The sequence below is a fragment of the Tenrec ecaudatus genome, chromosome X (genome assembly GCF_050624435.1).
Source record: "Tenrec ecaudatus isolate mTenEca1 chromosome X, mTenEca1.hap1, whole genome shotgun sequence".
In the NCBI taxonomy this organism is placed as follows: domain Eukaryota; kingdom Metazoa; phylum Chordata; class Mammalia; order Afrosoricida; family Tenrecidae; genus Tenrec; species Tenrec ecaudatus.
Genome location: NC_134548.1, coordinates 152,171,010 through 152,193,087, shown reverse-complemented (window position 1 = coordinate 152,193,087; position 22,078 = coordinate 152,171,010). Strand labels below are relative to the sequence as shown.

Genomic DNA, 22,078 nt, shown 5'->3' with positions numbered 1-22,078 from the left:
GCTAACAGTCTTCATTCACGCTGGGGTATTCGTATGTGGGCATATCTGCATGTGGGGGTACCCGCTTGGAGACGGATAGAGGAGCGATGTCTCGGTTCTTAAGACCACTGGAAATACGTGTTTTCTGATGGTCTTAGGTGATCCCTGTGAAAGGGTGGTTCGACCCCAAAAGGGCTCATGACCCACAGGTTAAGAACCAGCGATATAGGGGGTATGGCACTTACAAAATCTCCCGTCAAGTTGCGAGGAGGTAGAGTCTAGCCTGTCAATCAGGTTGCAGCTTGATGACCTCCTTTGGAGGCATGACAGAGCCCAGATACACAGTGGCACTCTGCTTGTCTTCCTGCTGGCAAGCCACGTGGAGACCCCTGATGGAACCAGAGCCCTGCAGCTGGAAGAGCCACATGGAGACCCACGCTAGTGCCGGGAGACCCACACTAGTGCTGAGATGCTTCCACTGCCACTGGATCCACAAGACTTTCCACCCACTGACCTGTGATCTTCCTGCATTCAGTATCATTGCATGTGTTGCATGAGTCTGAAGAGCAAATTATAGACTGCTATCGGACATATGGGCTAATATTGAACTTATGGACTTGATCTGGATTGGATGGGCATGTTTTCTTAATATACAATTATTCTTTGATATAAAGCTCTTTCTTATGCACATATGAGTGTTCCTGGTTTTGTTTCTCTAGTCAACCCAGACTAACACAGGGTGGGAAGAGAAAGGATAATAAGTAACTTGAATTAGAAGGCATCAGTTGAGGAGGGCAATAATTTTGACCCCCTGTTAACTGTTATCTTAATATGAAAAAGTAAGTGCAGGAGGAGAGAGGGGTCTTAATGGTAGGACCTCTTACATTTGATTCTAGTCTGATGGGAGAAGAAATTAATAGCAGAAGAAAATTTAGGAGACTACAATAAGGATAATGGATATGGGTAAGTAAAAGACATTCAAGCCTGTGAAATGAAATTGTGTGTACATACCTGTAACAGAAGTTTCTGGAGACGTGAATCGGTACTGTGTTGTGACTACGAATGAGAGAACCAAAGAGTTCATCTTATAGGTCGGGGGTGGGGGGTGTGGAAATTTCAGGAAGAAAGAAAGAAACAATAGAAGAGAAAGCTGAGATAATTTACAATGGAATGCTATGGCTCTTCTTCAAGTGGACACGTTTCTTGTTAAAAGGTAAAAATGTTTTACAGCTCCTCTGGGTTAGAGTAGCCATCTAACCTAATTCCCACCTTCTGGGAACTGTCAGCCACTGAGCACTCACTGTGGTACCATGCTAAACTACCATACATGTATGATTTCATTTTAATTTTCACATGCTATACTAGAAACAAGCATGTGTAACCCCCATTTTGCAGAAGAAAACGTGTAAATAAGAGGCAGGGTCACTTGCCCAAGATCCTACAGTGCCCAGGCTCCTAATCTCTATGTAAGTCAGACTGCAGTGGTGTGTAGGTGAGGCTCTCTGAAACCAGCATTAAGAGCAAACCCCAGGCCAGGAACACTCCACCATACTCTGAAGGGGAAGGGCAGTCACCGCCCATGAGAAGCAGAGATACATATACTTACAACTGAGTCGCTGGGCTCAGAGTTCCATAAAAATCCTTTTTCACACTGAGTATGATAGCCACGGTAATAGCTGGGATCCCTAGAGTGGGAAAACAAGCCAGTTATTCCATTAGGAAGCAGCGAAACCCTCCTGATTAATAACTCGTGTGGGTGCTGATACATTAAATGAGCCGCAGATATGCGGGCCACCAAAATACCATTGTTTGCGAAATGTTTGTGAATCTCTTCAAATTAAACATGTTCAGGAATTCTCCAATCTGCTATAGAAAACAGCATGCCAATAGCTTCAATACAACACCCACTGGTTGTTAAAAATAGTTCAAGTGCACAAAATAATCAACATGGATTTAGAAACATGAAGTTTATCAGAATGCAAGTTTGCAGGCAACGTTTCTTCTCATATGATGAGCTGCCATATTTTTCTCCCTTTCAATGCTGCCCCTTAGTTTGCTGGATCACTTTTCTGGGTCACCCTGAAGGAAAGATGTAGGCAATCAACTTCTGCCTTCACTGCTTGTTTGACAAGGCAGCAGTTTCTAAATTTGTTATGATGCTGACATTTTTAGTAGATCAACCATTTAAAGACCAGTCAATTCTATAAAGAAACAAGCAGTTCAGTCAAAATGGTCAAATGGGGTTTAAAATTCCAGTTTTTTGCATATTTGTGCAAAAAATTATTTATATACTTATTTATCAATAAGCATTACTCCTGAAAGGATCCCTGGTGGCACAGTGAATTACACATTGGGCTGCTTGTCACAAACTTCAGTGGTTCAAGTCCTCCAGTAAGAAAACGCTGAGAATTCCTGCTCCCCTAAAGATTTACAGCCTCAGAAACCCACGGGCACAGTTTCGTTCTGTGTCATAGGGTTTCTGGAGTCGGCTTGAGGGCACTTAGGTTGCTTTTTGGTTTTATGTATCCCATACATTTTCAGAAGTCAGTCTGTTTTGGACAAGGGGAAAGAGACCTGAGTTAACTGTTGTCAGTTAGAAAGACAGGAAAATAAGCCAATGAAAGACCATGGGGAGTGTCCATTGTTTATTCCAGCCCTGGCTTCCGCCATAGGGCAGAAGTGATATTCACAGTCAAGAGGACGAATGGGTCAAGTCTGCTCCAGAACCCTTTCACATATCTAAAGCATATGGCTGTCTTATAAGAATACAACATATGGCAGCAGACTCCCAGATTCAAGGATTTAGCTGTGTGATTTTATGCAAATTACCTAAGTTTTCTGGCCTTCGGGGTCCTCATCTATTAAATGGATATAATGGTGGAACCTCTTCCATTGAGCTAGTATGAGGAGTAATTGAGTATGTAAAGCACTGAGAACAATATCTGACTTACATAAGTGCTACCAAAGGATTAGCTGTCCTATCAGTAAGCATTCGTATTTGTTTTGAGACTGTAACTTCTGTAAGGAGCCGTGGGTGTGTGGTGAGCTATGTGTTGGGCTGCTAACTTCCAAGTCAGTAGGTTGAAACCACAGTCACTCTGCTGGACAAAGAGGAGGCTTTCTACTCCTGCAAAGAATCACAGTCTCAGAAACCCACCGGGACAGTTTTACCCTAACCGGTAGGGGCACAATGACTTAGAAACTACCTAATGGCAGCGAGTTTGATTCTTTGAATTTTCGGCTTCGTAACTTCTGTGGCAGAGCAGATCAAGTGTGACAGGATCACTGTTGTAGATCTAGAATTTAGTATAGTACTCAAGCAGGCATTCAATATCTATTTGTGGGCCAATTCCCCACTGCCAAGATTAGAAGTTGAATTTACAGAGCTGAAATTGCAGGGAAAAAATAGACACATGTGCAAATTCCCACAAATAAATTCTTAATTCCTTATCTATAGCAGAGTTTGGTTTTAAATAATTTGTCAAAGTGAGCTAGAACTAGAAAGACACTCAGGCTTATATCAAAGACACTACGGATAATGGCAATTTTACTTACCCCAGCCAATTAGACAAAACTTAAGGATGTAATTTGGAATGTATATGTTGAAGACTTTGACTAGAGCAAAATACATGTGCACGGCCTCCAGGCCCATCCAGGTCAAGGAGGCGAGCAGGAAGTAATGAAGAGCCACTGCAGCTGTGATACAGAGGCCTGCATTCTGAAATGAGGCTGACCAGGAATTGACCAGAAACACCATGTTTAGCATCAGGAGTGCTATGCACAAGTTGACCAGGATTTTGGAAGGATGATCTTTTCGAAGTTTACTACCGGAAAGATACAATATTAAGTTAGGTCACATTTTTATTTTGAAGCAACCATTGCCCTATCTTCTCTGCCTACTAATGTGAAAGAATAAAAACTCCCTATCAAAATTAAATTATTCCCAGTTCCTTACAGGTATTGACGTTTATAATCTCCCACCTTTCCCTAGGTAGAGTGAATGTATCTCAAGTAGAGTGGCACTACAAGGCCCATTATCACTAAGGCGATTCCAATTCGCAGACCCCTTATAGGATGGAATGGAACTGCTCCATGAGGTTTCCAGGGCTGTAATCTTTACAGAAGCAGAATGCCACATCTTTCTCCCAGGGAGCGAAGCCCAACCTTGACCCTTGAAGTTAACCGCTGAGTGATTGAACCACTGTACCACCAGGGCTCCTGGTGACCTACATTCACGGGAATACAATCATCTCATTCCGCTTGGCAACGCCTCTTTATCTTTTGGAGATAAGGAGAGCAAGTTTCCTGAATACGGTGACTCTGGCATCACAACTTCAGCAGACTTAAGGCTGGGCTTACATATTACAAACTGGTTTTTCCCCAAATCCAGCCATCTGAGATATATATCTCTCCTTAAGCTTCACTAAGGGAACACAATTTGATCTTGTGGGCATTGATCCCATGTTTTCCAAAAGCAAAACGTCCCCCTTGTTTCTTTATTTCCCTCAAATATATATGAATGAAAATTCTTCAATTATCATTTTATGCAAATGTGGTTTTTGGTTTATTGAGGTAAATAGTAAAATGCATAAATCTTAAGAATAACACCTGATGAATCTTTATATATGTGTACACTTTTGGTTCATCTCCCAGATCGAGAGAATCATATTGAAACATCAGATGCCTCAAATAGCTCCTTTATATTCAATTCTCCACATAAGAGGTACGTAATATTCTAACCTGAATCTCCATAGATTTAGTTTTGCATGTACTTGAAACTTGATCTAAATGGAACCATGCAGTTTCTTCTCGTTTTTGAGTTCCTCTAGCAGTTCATTCATATTTTTTGCTGCTGCGTAATATTACATTTTACACGCACACCACATTTTATTCATTTACTCAACTGTTGTTGGGCATTTGGGTTGTTTCCATTTTTTAATTACTATGAATGAAACTGCTATAAATGTCCTTGTACCTATCTTCAAGCGGCCTTGTGAATTCATTTCGTTTTTCCACATCTTTGTTGATACTTGGTATTGCAGGTACTTTAAATTTATATTTATGTTGTTATTAATATGAACAGCAAAACATACACCAATTCAAGTTTCTACATAACAATGATTACATTTTTCAAATGAAATAGAAACTCACTATCCCCTAAGTTTCCTTTTGAGTTACTGCTGTCATTTTCATCCCACATAGATAGATCCTGAAAGAGAACAATAAACGAGGCAGACATTCTTTACTAGTTAAGCTAAATGATTGTTTGGTATTAAGAAGACTCGGGGAGATGGTTTGGGTTTAAAGTTTAGAGACAATCCCTGGGCAATAGTTTCAAGGGTTCATCCATTCACAATATTTTTAATCTTAGCCATTCTGGTGAGTAAAGAAATATATGGTTGTGGTTTTAATTTCCATATCACTGAAGAGTCATGATGTTGAAAACATTGTCACATGATTGTTGGCACTTTGAGTAGGGGTTAGGTTTAGGAATGGCTAAATGTGCAGTGCCTTTTCAAATCTTTTGGTCACATTTAATTGCATTTTCTGTTTTTCATTTTATTTATAGGAGTTCTTAATATATATGTTGTATGCATGTCCTTTGCCAGATATATATACAACAAATATCTCTTCCCAATCTAAAGGTGACCTTTCACTATATTAATATATTCAATCATTTTATTGGGGGTTCTTAAAGCTCTTATCACAACTCATACACACATCCGTTGTGTCAAGCAAATTTGTACATATATATTCATGAGATATATTAATGAAGCAAGTTCTTAATTTCAATGAAGTTCATTAGCCACTTTTTATTTATAGTTAGGGGTTTTATACTGGTAGAGAGATCATTTCCTATCTTGGCCATCATACATTTTTGTTTTGTTTTGCTTTCAGATTCAATTATAATCTGTTTATTAGAGGAACCTTACTCCACTATGTAACCTCTAATGAATCTGGCCTTACTATTATTTTTTTGTGAAATTAATAGGCTGACAATGACAAGCGCATCCATCAAACTTCCTCAAATTGAAATTTTATCAACTTACTGAAAAACTACATAAGTTACGACTGCAATTCCCAGGAAAATGGAGGAGATTCCACATCCAGCATATGTTATAAGAACTAATATCCTTTCATTCACTTCATCCACTGTAGATCTGGATAAATCCTAAGGGAAGAAAAATGCTGCATTTTATACATTCACATTCACTAACAGTAGATTCCCAGGACCTATAGCATCTCTGCTATAGTTTTAAACTCAGGATATGCAGATAGGTCAATGACAAAACTTTATGTTCTTTGTTAAATAAGTCTAGTGTAATTTACTGTGTACAGTACTTGGAGGGCTATCAAAACACTGGAAAAGCCATTTAGTATTGATATTATTGTGATTAATATGTTCCACATTTAAACTGTAGCCACATTAACATAAGGAGTCCTTGGACGAAGAACAAGTTCTATTCTTAAATCGGCGTTTTTTTTCCCCTTAATGTTTTTGTTTTACTTTTTATTGTGATTTGGGTGAAGGTTTACAGAACACATTAGTTTTCAATTCAGCAATTCATACGCACTTTATTTCATGATATTAATTGCAATCCCTAAAATGTAAGAGCACTCCTTCCATTTTCTCCCTGTGTTTCCAGTTTTCATTTTCCTTCTTTCTTATCCCTTCCTGACTTCTGAATTTTGTCTCTGACAAATGCTGCCCTTTCATTCCCGATGGTTGATTAGTCTAAGGTAGTTGTACTTCCTTAGATAAACAGGAGCATTACTGTTCATCTTGTAAGCCTGTGATAGTTGAGGCTTACTGTGCCAACCTGGCCAATGAAAACATGTGGGATTAATTGAAGGGCGGAGAGGTAAGTGGCTCTGTGAGCCTCACCATTCGTGTCTCTGGCTCTCTGATGGTCGGACCAGTGTGCGGCTGCCTTAGTTAGTTCTCTGCCTCAGCTGGCAAGGCTCACTTCCTGCAAGACATCCCTGAGAAGCCACATGGACCTACCCCGATACAGCCCTGGGTGCTGGAGAAGCCATGTGGAGACCCCTGCCAGCACTGAGAGGCTTGCACGCTCACTGATTTGGCTTTCCTCCTTCAGTTGGCATCATTGCGTGTGTTTTGTGAGCTTGAGGAGGACTTTGATGATTGGTGTTGGACATATGGGCTAATGTCAGACTTATGGGCTTGGAAAGCACTGGGTTGGGATGCTTTCTTAATGTATATACTTAGTATTTATATAAAACTCTCATAAAATATGAGTGTCTATGAATTTTGTTTCTCTAGTCTACCCAGAGCAACTCAAGGTCTAACTGTCTTGCAGTCAAATTTGTGCAACAATTAGGCAGAGTTTGTATCTGTGTTATTTAAATGTTTTTCATAATACATAGTGTACCTTTCTATGCAAAAATAACTGAGTAAATACTTGCAGATACACAAAAATATCTTTAACATAATAATAGAATAACAATAACAATATTTTTATATGTGTCACGAAGTACAACTTACTTGTTATTATGTACCTTCTCCACAGTTGAAGAGATAACTACAGGGCAAATATTACCCCAAGTTCAGTCTTGGCTGATGAAGCAACTAGAATAAACTTTAATTTTTAAAATGTGAGTTAACTAGAAAAATTATAAGAATGGAAAAAAAGTATATGGGTTCAAGCCCTGCTAGAAACTTAATCTCCCTCTTAGAAACTAGAGCAGAGTATATAGTGAGTAAGTTACTAGATTTCTTGATGTGCTGAGTTGAAAACAATACTGGCCACTCAAAGATGCTGACTGACTACCTGTGCTTCTTAGAATGTCTTCTGGCAATAATCCAATCTCTCACATCAGGATACTGAAAGGACTCACTTCCTCCTAAGTCTCCTATTCCAGTACATTGGACTATAAGTTTCCCCATTCTGATTAGAGTTCAACTTCATTAAATCTTTAAAAATCCATGTCTAATCCAGTATCCAATTCTTAGCTATGGATAAACTGGTTCAAAGCGCTATAATACTCAGATTATTTCTTCTGTAGCCTGTAAAATTTTTGAGGCCAATTACTTTATTGTAGGCTCTACGGTAAAAAACAAACAAACTACATTGTACCACTAGAAGCATTTCTGCTAGGATTTGAATTCTTCTAGGTTGAGGCAGCAAGTAAAATTTTACTTAAGATCACCCAACAACTCTGGAGAATGGGAATTCTAGCACACTTCATTGTGCTCATGAGGAACTTGGATCAAGAGGCAGTTGTGAGAACAAAAAAAGGGAATACTGCATGGTCTAAAATCCAGAAAGGTCTTTGTGCTCTCACTCCATCTCCTCAGCTTTCCCACTTTCTTATTCCCTTTTAAGTCCAGCTGGAAATCAGAGTTAAGTTTATGATTATGAAATAAACGCTAAACAATTAAACAACAAGAAAGGTGTGTGTCAGGGTTAGATCCCCTCACCATCCTTATTCAAATTGTATATGGAAGAAATCACCAGAGATATTAGATTATATAAAGAATGTAGCATCAGGATTGGAGGAAGCATCATTAACAACCATATGCTTGCTTATTATATGCTTATTAACAACCTTGGTTGCTGAAAGTGAGGACGCCTTGAAGCACTTGATTATGCAGATCAAAGACTGTAGCCTTCAGTATGGATTACAACTCAAGGTAAAGACCAAAATCCTCACCACTGAACCAAGAAGTCAACATCATGATAAATGGAGAAAAGGTTGTCGAGGGTTTTGTCTTGCTTGACTCCACAATGAATGCTCATGAAGCGGCAGCCAAGAGATCAAAAGGCATACTGCATTAGGTAACTCTGCTGCACAAAGACCTCTTTTTAGAGTATCAAAGAGCAAGGATGTTACTTTTGGGACTAAGGTGCGCCTGACCCAAGACAGGGAATTTTCCACTGCATCACATTCCAATAAAAGTTAGACATCGAATAGGGAAGATCATAGACGAATTCATGCATTTGAATTGTGCTGATGGCGAAGAATATTGAAAGAACTATGGACTGCTAAAAGGGCAAAGAGATCTGTATTGTAAGAGGTAAGGCCAGAGTACTCCTTCGAGTCAAGAATGGAAAGACTTTGGCGTGCACACTTTGGATATGTTGGCAGGAGAGACTAGGCTTGGAGAAGAGCATCATGCTTAGTAAAGTGGCTGCATGGGAACAATTGTGAGGATGGCGCAGGACAGCGCACTGTTTTAATCTGTTGTGAAAAGGGTTGATATGGGTCGAGGGTGACTCGATGGCACCAAACAACATTCCTAAAGGCCAACAAACAGTCCTTGACCTAACTACAGGCTTTTCTTTCTTGTTGTTGTGTTTTGTTTTTTGTCATTAGCTTGTTGTTGTTTTGTTTTATTTTGTTGCTTGGTTTTGCTGTCTTGTTTTGTACATATTATTATCTCTGCAGGTCTATCTAAATAAGATAGGCTGGATGAACAATCAGGAAGACAAAACAATGGGACCGACAATTCTGGGGGTACATGGAAGGGGGGGGAGGGAGGAAATGGTGTTAACAAAACCGGAGACAAGGGAACAACAAGTGATCCAAATCGGTGGTGAGGAGGGTTTAGGAGGCCTGGTAGGGTGTGATCAAGCAAAATGCAACCAAGAGGAATTACTGAAACCCAAATGAAGGCTGAACATGATAGTGGGTCAAGAGGAAAGTAAAAGGAAATAGAGGAAAGAGGTAAGAGGCAAAGGGAATGTATTGAGGTCTAAATAAAGACATGTACATATGAAAATAAATTTATATATGAGGATGTGGAAAAGGGTCTATGTGAATATATGTATAGGTTTAGTATTAAGGTAACAGATGGACATTGGGCCTCCATTCAAGTACTCCCTCAATTCAAGAATACTTTCTTCTAATAAACTGACATTCCATGACGCTCACCTTCGTGACACAATCACTGAAGACAAAGCAGTTGCATAGGCAAATGTGGTGATGAAAGCTGTTGGTGTCTGGCTATCAAAAGATATAGTGTCTGGGGTCTTAAAGGTATGAAGGCAAACAAGTGGCCATCTAGCTTAGAAGCAACAAAGCCCACATGGAAGAAGTACACGAGCCTGCGTGATCACGAGGTGCCGATGGGATCAGGTATCAGGCATCAAAGAACAAAAAATCATATCCATGTGATTGAGGGGGAGTGCGGAGTGGAGACCCAAAGCCCATATGTAGACAACTGGACATCTACTTACAGAAGGGTCACAAGGAAGAGACGAGCCAGTCAGGGTGCAGTATAGCACTGATAAAACATACAACTTTCTTCTAGTACCTAAATGCTTCCTCCCCCACCACTATCATGATCCCAATTCTACCTTACAAATATGGCTAGAGTAGAGCATGTACACTGGTACAAATAGAACTGGAAACACAGGGAATCCAGGGCGGATGATCCCTTTAGGACCAGTGGTGAGAATGGCGATACCGGGAGGGTGGAAAGGGGGAACCGATTACAAGGATCTACATGTAACCTCCTCCCTGGGGGACAGAAAAGTGGGTGAAGGGAGACATCGGACAGTGTAAGATATGACAGAATAATAATTTATAATTCATGGGGTGGAGTGGGGAGGGAGGGGGAAAATGAGGAGCTGATGGCAGGGGCTTAAGTGTAGAGCAATGTTGGGAGAATGATGAGGGTAATGAATGTACAAATGTGCTTTACACAATGGATGTATGTATGGATTGTGGTAAGAGTTGCATGAGCCCCTAATAAAATGATTTTTTAAAAGAAGATGAGGCAGAGAGGGTCAGGGTACGGGTAGGATAATGCTGGGGTTAGATTGATCACTCTCCATCTCCGCGCCAGACCTAATAACCTCTTCTATGAGGCCCCTGCCTCCAAGTGCAAGGGAGAAAGTGCTGCTCAGGACGTGCTAAGCATGAGCCCAAGAACCCAAAGTTTGGGGCGAGGACGTTTAGAAAGGTTCTGAATGGACTCAGAAACCATATGAATATACAAAGGTTAGGAACCTAACATTAACCCCATCTCCCAATAATAGTAATTTTTTAAATCTGCTGTAATGAAATTCCCCTAGTGCAATGTAGGGAAATAGCAGCCCGGGGATATGCTGTGATGACACCAGGTTGCGAAGCACAGATGGCCTGGTGGGATGCAATAGGGTGGACCTGGTGAAGGAGCCTAGCATAAGGCACTGCCTGGTGCACTTGAGAACAACGTAGAGCTCTGAATCAGGGTCCCTGCGGCCAGCTGCCACCACCAACAGGCTGCCGTGTGTAAAAGAGCTATGGTGCTTGGGATCCTAGGTTAAACGTGGAGTCATTTTTTCCTTGATAAATTTTACCGAGGGTAGGGGGTGGGGGATGTTGTTTGTGCAACTATGGATTCTGGGAAAGTTGGTTGCCTGTACATATAATAGTTCCTAATAACAAATGCAACTTTGAAATGTGCATCGAAGCACTATTATTATCATCACTGTGTTATTTTGTTAAAGACATTTTGAGTGTATCTAGAAGTGCGTCCTTATTGTATTCTTACGCACAGAAAGGTGAACTTTATATACTATTCTAAGACAAGCATTTGACTCACTAGCATTAGGTATGAACCACGAAAAATTACTGAGCACCTCAAAACACTGAAGTAGAAAAATAAAATGTCCCTTTTTTTTTCATCGTAAACAACTTTCATAAAATGAGAAGACAAAATGGGCTTTAGAAATATCATAGTCTAGTAATTTCTTAACCTGAACTCCAAAAAAGACTTGAAATGGCATGCAAAATCATGTAAATCCATAAGCAAACCTTGGAAAATCGTGCAGGTTTGGTTTCTGATCAACAAGTAAAGAGAGTGTAAGAATGCAGCAAGTCACATGATTTTTTTGGTTCCAAGTGCACATAAAAGTCCAGTTTAAAGTGGTGTGGAAACAATGGCTATCCACCTGTAGAAAAATGAAACAAGATGCTTCCCTTACCCCATGCTCAAGAACAAATTCAAGGTGGATCACAGAACTAGCAGTAAAACCCCAAACTGTCATGGCCATTACTGAAGGAATCAGTGCAAACCTAAGCACGTTGTCTCGTGGAATACATGGGCTAACTGCACTAGGGAAGGGTGCATGTACAGGTTAACCCGAAACCGACACGTGGGATTTACTAAAGATAAAACACCTGTGTGCATCAAAAGACTTCACCAAGAGGCAACCCACTGGCTGGGAGAGGGTTTTTAGCAATGACACAGCAGACAAAGGGATTATTACTAAAATCTAGATTACCCTCCTAGCCTGCAAAAATGAGGAAAAGTTTTAAAACCCTGAAGATGTGGGCAAAAGACCTGAAAAGAAGTTTCACCAGGGAGGAGAGCTGAATGGCCAGTAAACATATGAGAAAATGTTCCCAATCATTAGCCATCAGAGAAAGGAAATTAAAACAACCAGGAGATACTACCTAACACTCTTGAGGTTAGCTCAAATCATAAAAAGAGAGCAACCAATGTTGGAGGGGATGCGGTGAGAAAGGAAATCTCTTCCACTGCTGCTGGTGGTGCAGATGCATATAGCCTCTGTGGAAAGCGATCTGGCCATATTTAAAGCAAATGGAAGTTGAGCTACCTTATCACCCAGCTGTCCCTCTACTGGGCATATACGCAGAAGAGGTAAGAAATAAACCACAACCAGTCATCTGTGCTCCAAGGTTCATTGAGGCGAATTCACAATCACTAAGAGTTGGTAATAACTTACATTTTCATCGATAGATGAGTGGATTAGAAAATTCTAGCACATATACACAATGGAGTACTACACATCACTAAAAAGCACAGATGATCACAAGAAGCACATCATCTTGTGGGAAGAGTTGGAAGAAATTGTGCTAATTGAAGTTACCTAATCACAAAAGGGCAAGTACAAGGTAAGTCATCAGAGGTAAAGAATAATCAGCAGAGTAGGTATAGAAAAAGAACCACTTACTTCACACTATATGGGTTGAGGTACAGGTAGTTGGGTGGGGTTCATACCAAACACAAGGAGGTACATGTTATTCCAACACAGAGATGAGGAAAGGGGGCAAAGGGGGAAGAAAAGCGAGGGGAAACGAAGACAATGGCACGGGGGGAGTAGGGCACAAATCCACCCAGGGGGAGAGTATTGGTTATGTCTCCACAGAATTGGGTGTGTGCATGCAGACCCCACCATGGCACACCAAACCTTGAGGGCAGCACAGTCACGTGGCGCAAAGCATGAGAAGAGTGGGTTAAAGGGCTGGACCCAATTAGAGACCACACCCACACGGAAGCAAACCAAGAAGGAAAAAGAGAGAGGGACAGTCTAGACCCCATATGGGCACACCAAACCCAGAAAACGACATCCCTGCACAGAGCTGCTAAGGCACAGAGAGGACTGTAGGGCGACAACAGTAAAAGACACGATGTCCCCTTATTGGAGCACACTGTGACAGAGGACAATACTGGGGACACATGGCAGTGAGTTAGTCTGGTCTGAATATTCTACAGTGGGGCAAACCAAGAAGGGAACATAATAGATCATCATCGGGAGCAAAGGCAATCCACAAAGCCCACGAGGAATCCCCAAAATAGACTTCAGGTTAAGAGGGGCAGCTCCCAGAACTCCTCCAGGACCAGTGGGGAGATATACATAAAGGTCAACGGACAGACCTGGAATTATGTATAATTTTTTGTTTGTTTGCTAGTTATCTTTTATCTTTTTATTCAGTATTTTGTTTTCTTTTTTGTTTGATCTAAGTTATTGTTGGTTTGCATACTTATATAAGATAGGCATGGGAAGCAAACTTGAAGAGAAACCAATGAGCCAAGGGTTCAGGAGGGACTTGTGGAGAGGAGGAGGCAGGGGAAGGGAGCAGTGACCAAACAATGCCATAGACAGGTTAACAACCAGGGAATTAAAGTCAACCATGGGGAGGACGTAGAGATCCTGGGGGTGTTGGAGCAACAGTAATCTAGCTGAGAGAAATTACTAAGAGATGGAAGAAGGGTGAGTATGATGGTGGGGCAGGAGGAAGGTAAAAGGAAACAGGAAAGATCTAGGAAGCAAAGCTATGGATAAAGGTATAAGCAAAGATGGGTACATATGTAAATACATTGATTCAAAAAATAGAGGTATTTGCCTACGTACATTTATTTATATGGCAATACACTGAGGTAGTAGGTGGACTTTGGGCCTCTGCTCATGCCCTCCCTCAATGCAAAAACACTTTGTTTTAACAACTCGGCATTGTGTGATGCTCACCCGCCTGACAGGATTGCTGAAGACAAATGGGTGCATAAGCAAATGTGGTGAAGAAAGTAGATGGTGCCTGACTATCAAAAGATATAGCATCTGGGGTCTTAAAGGCTTGAAGTCAAACAAGTGGCCAGCGAGCAGAGAAGCAATAAGCCCACGTGGAAAAAGCACACCAGCCTGTGTGATCATGACGTGTCGATGGATCAGGTAACAGGCATCAAAAGACCCCAAACAAAGAAACAAACAAATAAAACCCATATTTTTGAGAATGAGGGGGGTTGGGGCAGAGATGCAAAACCTATCTGTAGACAATGTGACATCCCCTCACAGAAGGGTCACAAGGAAGGGATGAGTCAATCAGGGCTGAGTATTAAGACTGATGAAACACACAATATTCCTCTGGCTCCTTGACCCCCACCCCCACTATCACGACCCCAGTACTGCCTTTCACTGCGGCCTAGATCAGGGCATGTGTACAGGTACAGATAAGAGATAAGCGCTCACGACACACCGAATCCAGGAGCAGTAATGGGAGTAGCGATACCAGGAGGGTAGGGGGAACGTCGGGAGAGGAAGGGAGGATGTGGGAACGAATTGCATTGATCTACACATAACTATACCAGGGGGAAGAACAAGAGAAACCATGGGGGAAGGGAGATAGCAGTTGGTGTAAGATATGAAAATAATAATAATTTATAATTTATCAAGGGGTCACAAGGGTGGGGGAAGGAAAAAGAGGCACTAATACCAAGGACTCCATAAAAAGTAAATGCTTACAAAATAATAATGGCAACATATGTACAAATATGCTTGATAAAATTGATGCATGGATTGCTATAAGAAATATAAGAGCTCACAATAGAATGATCTCTTAATTTAAAAAGATCACACTGTGATATAGGGACCAGAAGTGGGAAAATGGCACCAATAAAACTTGTTTGATGCAGACTTTCACTTTGTAGAAAGTACAGTAACTCGAAACATAATAAAGTGTCTTTCTGCATGCTTTGATCCAAGAAGAAGGTCCGTATCTTTCCTTAGACCATATTAGAGATGCATAAAAGGGTAAGAAAAACTACCCTCCCCCAGTAGTTGTCAAGTAGGAACAACAAGGAAGAAAGGATACATTTGAGGCCCATTTTGAAGGTCAATTCAACAAGTCACAATGTTAGGGGAACCATATTGAATGAAGGTAACAAAACAGTGTACATTGACTGTAAAGTTTTAAGTCTGGGTATGTAAACAGATCAAATAAATGTTAGATTAGATCTTTCATATATTACATTTTTACAATAACTGTTAGTTTTATTTTTAATGACATTTGCTATAACCCAACAATTCAACCTCAAGTGATTTATCCTACAGAAATACTCAGTGTTTAAATGATGTTTAAAGGTAAATAAATAGATATAGATATATAATACAGCACAATAGAGAAGATCACCTAATATTTTCATGTGTAGGTTGGGTAAATTTATTATGTTAAATCCAAACTATAGAAAATACTTTTTTTTAATTTATAGTATTTGCCTGAGAGATGCTCTATATGTAGACTCTGACTCAGTGATATTATAGAATAGAGTATGTGTATCCTGTAGGTTTCTAAGGCTATACATCTTTTTTTTCAAGACAACATTTCATTTATTTGTAAATAGAAGTAAATATTTCACAATAAATAATTACATATTGTTTTTTGATTAAGCACTATGCTTTAATTATGTACAATTTGTTTCTTAATCGTTTTATTAGGGGCTCATACAACTCCTATCACAATCCATACATACATCAATTGTGTAAAGCATATCTTAAGCCCCTGGCATCAGGTAGCTATAAATCTTTATGAAAACAAACTACACATCCTTTTCCTATGTAGCTGCTGGTGAGTTCAAACTACCAACCTTTTGGGTAGAGGCCAAAAACTTTAGCCCTTGAGCCATCAGAGCTCATTGTATCTATATAATATAAGGTGGGGTAAAAGCAAGTAGGAAAAACAGTGCAAATAACTTAAAATTCAATATTTTAATGCCATGTTTATAAACCAAAAATGCATACTGATATATCCTAAAAATAGTTTGGAAAAATATAGGAGGGTAAAGAAAAAGTATTTCTACAAAATGATAGAAACTGATATCAAACAAAAATATCAACATGTGAAGGCATTGTCTCTAGACTAAGGTGACCAGATGTCCCGCTTTCAGTGGAACAGTCCTGATTTTTAAAAATTTTCCCCACATCCTGTGGCATTTTTTAAAAGTCCCAATTTTGGGAAAGAATGCACGACAAGCAAGGGTATCCGGTTTTCGGCTGCCATGTGGCTATTTCGCCAGGATATGAGTTTATCAATGGTGTCCCGCTTTACCGATGTTAAAATCTGGTCACCTTATAGGGCAGACCTCCCATCTATCTCTATACACTTCTAGGGATGGTGGGTCTTCTTCTCTAATCCTTTCCCAAGCTCTTAGATGTATACTGCATCAAAACAGTAGGTTGGGCATTCTCACGGGACTCAGGTTGTGTTCCTTTAACTGTTCTTTGAGTTTGGGGAACAAAAAGAAGTTATGAAGGGACAAGATCAAGGGTGGAGGGTGGATGGGGTAAGGTATCCAAATGAAAATCTAAAGAATGTTATGCTCGAAGAATGAGCAGGTAGGTTTTCAGAAAGGGGAGAGGGGAATCCTCAGCATCAGTTTCCTGGACTTCTTCTCATCAATACTATTTTCATTCTCGTAAACCTTTTTCCTGATACACCCCTTGATCACCCTGTGTCCTAAAAGAAGAATCTTTAGAATCCCCAAACATAGTCACATTAACCTTCTAAGTTGACCTAAGATGATTTGGAATGCCCTCAGAAGCCCCTATTTTGATTGGACCTTTTGTCTAAGGCATCCTAAGGAGACTGAGACAAGTGCATTACTGAGAAAACTTGTCTGCACCTACCCACTAGCAGCAGAGACATGTGTGAACACGTTTTGTGTGGAATTAACCAGCGCGTGTATGAGCTACAAACCTAGAAGCAATCTCGTTTTTGACATACATCTGTACATATCAGGCTGCTAACAATGGTGACCTCTTGAGAGGGAAGTTACAGGGGACCTTTTTTTGGGGGTGGGGGTCATGTCTGGATTTTGAGGAGCAGGCATTCATTTTGAAGAGAAAACCATATTTGTCTGAATATATTCTATTTGGGGTTTAAAGGAGGGGTGGCTCGTTTCTACTTGCATATTACTTTTTTCATAATTCATTTCACACATACATTACTAGTTGATGGTTGAATGAACAAGGATCTTGGTTTGAATAAAAGCAAAGCCAGAGGTTGGTGGTTTGAATCCACCAGCATCTCCACAGGAAACAGATGCAGTGATTGCATCCATAGACATTTCAGTCTAGGGAAACCTACGAGAGAGTTGTACTTTTGTTACATGGGGTCCCTAGGAATCAGGATCGAGTCACAGCATAGAACTATGAAACTTTGATGAAGGAAACGCTAAGGAGTAACTCACCATTAAGACTCCAAAATGAGTGAGGTGGTCACACTGACAAATTGTATAATTTACATTTGTTTCATTGACTTTACAGCCTGATGAATTCCATCCACCTAGGCCATCTGCAGAAGACAGAAAGGAATTTCAGAGCAATTTTGTTATCTTAGAAAAGTTAAACAAAACTTATCATATGATCTCTTTGAACATGTATTATAATTGGTATTATTTATAAAGACAGAAAGATAAAAGGATAAGAGAACACTGAAAATAAATGAAATTGATTAAGATAACTTGATTTGGTGGCCCCTTCATAAATGGTATGCTTTGGGGTCTCACTTTCCGCGTCCTTGTACAGTTTAGGGGAGGCTCTAATCATAAACAACAATCTTGTCATCATCTGGTGTGACAGAGTAAGAACTTTTTGAAGGACATAAGGTTAATTCTTTGGAATACTCTGTGTAGCTGAAATAGACATCTAAACAAACTATGTGATCCATAAATCAAATGGTCTCAGATGTTTGCCACTCGAGCCAGATCCCACTCTGGAGATGCTTAGGGCCATCTAGAGCAGGTGTCCTCTAACTTTTTTAACAGGGGGCCAGTTCACTGTCCCTCAGACTCGTTAGAGGGCTGGACTGCAGTTTAAAAAAAAACTATGAACAAATTCCTATGCACACTGCACATATCTTATTTTGAAGTTAAAAAAAAAACCAAATGGGGCAAAAACACCCGGCGGGCCAGATAAATGTCCTCAGCGGGCTGGAAGTGGCTTGCAGGCCGTAGTTTGAGGACGCCTGATCTAGAGCCTCTGGACACCTGCCAAGTTTCTCACTCCAAAGCATAATTAGAGTTATACCACCAAGGTCTCAAACTTTCAGGTGCAAGTTCCAAAGCGGAATCTACAAGTTGACACTAAATCAGAGGGTCTATCCTAGGACAAGCATCCAAGTGTGATCAAAATGTATCCACCTTGGATAGCTCCATAGATTCCACAGTTGCTGGATCCATAGGGTGGGGATGGGAGAGGAAAGGGTCACCTAGGGGGAGCCTAACAATGGGCATTAATGAAGACACAGATAAAATTATGGTGGCTGTGGGGGAGCTAAGCTCATCTCTTTGCAGGACTCCTATCTTGGCAGGCTGGGAGAGGCTGAGAAGGACAGTAATATTTCTGTTATAGGAAAGAAGTAATATTCCTATGTCTAAGAGAGTAAGATGAGAAGAAATTTTCCCCTTTCTCTCAAGGTTCCAAAGATACTGAAAAGGGAAGGTTCTCAGGCAGAGTTTCTACAGGCAAAGAGCTCCACACATAGCCACCCATGGCATTCCAGAGAGCATTGGTTATATGTGGGAATTCTGTGCATTTTGGCAACAATCTTGGAGAACCACTGGAGGTGGCAAGCCTAAGTAAGCCATTCAGCAATCACCATCTCCCACCCCTTTTCTCACTGTCCCCAAAGACTCATGCATTATTCACTCCATCAATGAAGAGATAAAGATATGAGGGCCCAGAAAAGGAAAATGGCCTGTGCCCCGAATCACAGAAGTACCGCCCCCCCCCCCCAGAAGGAGCCAGGTGTTCATTCCTCAACTTGCTCTAAACAGCTTGAAGCTACTTTGCATAAGCCTTCCCATGTTTTCCTTCAAAGTTTTCATATCCCTGAGTTATGTGATTTTTATAGTCTCCCAAATTAAGTCTCTTATCGAAAAGGAACCTATTTTTAAAAACTTATGTCTTAATTACGTATAAAACTCACAGCATAGATCTTGGTCAATGAGAAGATTTGATAAGATAATAGCTTAAGTATAATTCCTTTCTTTTCAATTGCCAAATAGAAAAAAAAAATGGTCACAGGCTCTCACTGAGAGCCAAAGACAAGACTTACTAAAAGTACTTACTGTTTTTGCCAAAATCCCAAAAGGCACAGTGAACCTGACCATGCTGGAAAAAGACAAATTAGAGGTAAAACACTTTTCCTGCAATAGTTTCCACAACGTGACAAGCAGAGTTGTTTTCAGTTTAGTATTCTTTCAAAGAGTTACTGTACATATACAGGGTCTATTTGTAAATTGATTTTCAGAATAACTCATGTAACTCTAGGTTTACATGTGAGAAAACATTATGTGCCTGCAGGATGATCTGCTGTATTTTCTTTCAAATATGTGGTAGTATCGACATTTGATATCCCTTCTGGTGCAGGGGCCCGGGGGTGGGGGGGTGTTGGTCAAGGTAGGAGTATTGCATATAAGCGAGTTCCTTGAATTAGGGAAAATTGAGACCAAATGCTATGGACACGCGGTTGCTAGGTTGTGCTGCCAACTCCTTCAGACAATTGAGAATTCCCGAAGCTTCACCATCTCCTACAGTCTCCAGGGAACTGAAGGCAGCGAGCAGTTGGTTAGTTGGGATGATTAGAGAGCTGTGGGCTCACGCCCAAATGAGAAATTTTACCCAGCCCACATGTTTCACTTGATATATATGTTTAATTCCCTTTCTCTCTCCATTCTCAGTTTTCTTCATACTCTCTCATTCTTCCGTCTCTTATTCCCTTCTAGAAGCAAGACCAGTGAAAATTACACTGTACCATATGGTCTTTTAGATTAGAAATGAAGGAAGCTATTAAGACTTCACACTGGACACATATTAACACCAAAGAATGGAAAAGCAATTCATTCTTCTACTAAGGCTAAATTTAATCATTTAGAAAGCTATACCTTATTTTATGTGAGATGACTCTGGTTTCAGTCTCTTGGTGATAATTATTGCACATTTTAATGCTCTTCATGGAAATTAAAGACTATAAATGTTCCATTATTTTGAATGAAGTTGTTTGCCTCACTCAAAGTTCAATGGGATTAAATATCATTTAGTATGACGCGACACCAAAATATCAACCTTCCCTGAGTCTATTCCATGCCAATCTGTCACAATGCTAGAATACCCATCATTAATTATCCCGTTAGGAGAAGGCATATTTCCAGGCAGCCCCAGTTACCACACGCCTCTGCTACCCAGAATGGGACAGTCTTCATTAAATCTTGAAATCGCATTTGTTAACTAGCCATTTATTTTTGACAGGAGAATCCTGGAGGGATTCTGAGGCCTTTTAATTCTGAGATGAAAATGGATATGTTACCCGATTTCCTTCAATGTGCTGCAGAGTGATAACCACTGGGTCAGCCAAGTTTTGAATGGACATATTATCTGAAATGCTGGCACTCACAACATATGTGCGTAATGCTGTAGTGAAGCTTTTGGTCTGGAAATGAAACAAAGAATAGTTCAGCTCCCAGATTTCTAATTTCTTACGTGTTAATATTCACTTTAGAATTCCACAGCATTCGGTACTCAATTCACTGTCATCAAATCAGCTCTGACTTGTCGTGGCACTAGGGGGCAGAGGAGAACTGCCCTTTTGAGTTTCTGAGGTTGTAAATATTTACAGTAGCAGAAAGTCACACAGCAGCTGGGAGTTCGAACCGCTGACCTTGCACTTAGCAGCACAACTCATTACCTACTATGCTACCAGGGCTCCTTGTCTTAGGTATAAGAATGTGGAAACTAAACTCACAAGCTAAGGATGAAGTTTGAAAGGTCATTTAACCCATTGTTGTCTTCATACAAGGTTTCAATTACACACAATGTACTTTTCTCTAATGAGTCATTATATCCTGATATCTTTATCTACTGTTAGGGAGCCCTTGCTTATAAAGAACCTCAATCCATCATATCTTCACCATAAACCTGTTCTATGCACACTGGATATCCAGTATGGTACAAGTCCTGAGGATAATCATCTCCTCCCTAAAAGACATGAGTTCTGAGGCCAGAGAATAATTCTTGTGCACCTTAATGTGCTTACCTGTTCAGTATACCAAAAAAATTCACTGCCATCGAGTGGATTCTGACTCACAGCGACCCTATACAACAGGGTAGAAGTACCCCTGTGGGTTTCTGAGACTGTCACTCTTTACAGGAGCAGAAAGGTCACCTCTTTCTCCCATGAAGAAGCTGGTAGGTTCAAACTGCTGACCTTGTGGTTAGCAACCCAAGGCATAACCCACTATGTCAGCAGTATTTATTCTGCTACTTACTTTCCTTACAGTCATTATTTAGTCCTTACAGAAACCATACAGGACACACACTAGAAACTGCCAGCGCAAGGATGCTCAGTAGATTTTGGTTTAAAAGAAGTGTGCAGCACTGTTCAATTCTGAGACATCGGTAGAAGGAGTCCCTTAACATCCATTTGCATAATAAGGAATCCCCTGCTGAGGAATGCCAGAAGCTAGTTACAGTGCCTGGAGGCTTTCAATATAACAAAGACCCTCTGGAGCAAGTGTCAGTTTCTAACTAAGCACAGACCCAGGGCTAGGGAGCCAGTTTAATTTAATTCA

The 22,078-nt window shown here is 40.4% G+C and overlaps 1 protein-coding gene across 1 annotated transcript in view; it reads right to left on the bottom strand.

The window, feature by feature from the left end:
• Positions 1-22,078, bottom strand: part of ADGRG4 (adhesion G protein-coupled receptor G4) — a 155,830-nt gene that overhangs the window by 13,466 nt on the left and 120,286 nt on the right. The window contains exons 14-19 of the mRNA XM_075538483.1: positions 20,818-20,940; positions 19,580-19,622; positions 17,699-17,802; positions 6,030-6,151; positions 3,535-3,803; positions 1,586-1,664 (exon numbers count right to left, since the gene is read on the bottom strand). Of these exons, the coding sequence (XP_075394598.1) occupies positions 1,586-1,664; positions 3,535-3,803; positions 6,030-6,151; positions 17,699-17,802; positions 19,580-19,622; positions 20,818-20,940 (740 nt within the window). The remainder of the gene's footprint in view (positions 1-1,585; positions 1,665-3,534; positions 3,804-6,029; positions 6,152-17,698; positions 17,803-19,579; positions 19,623-20,817; positions 20,941-22,078) is intronic.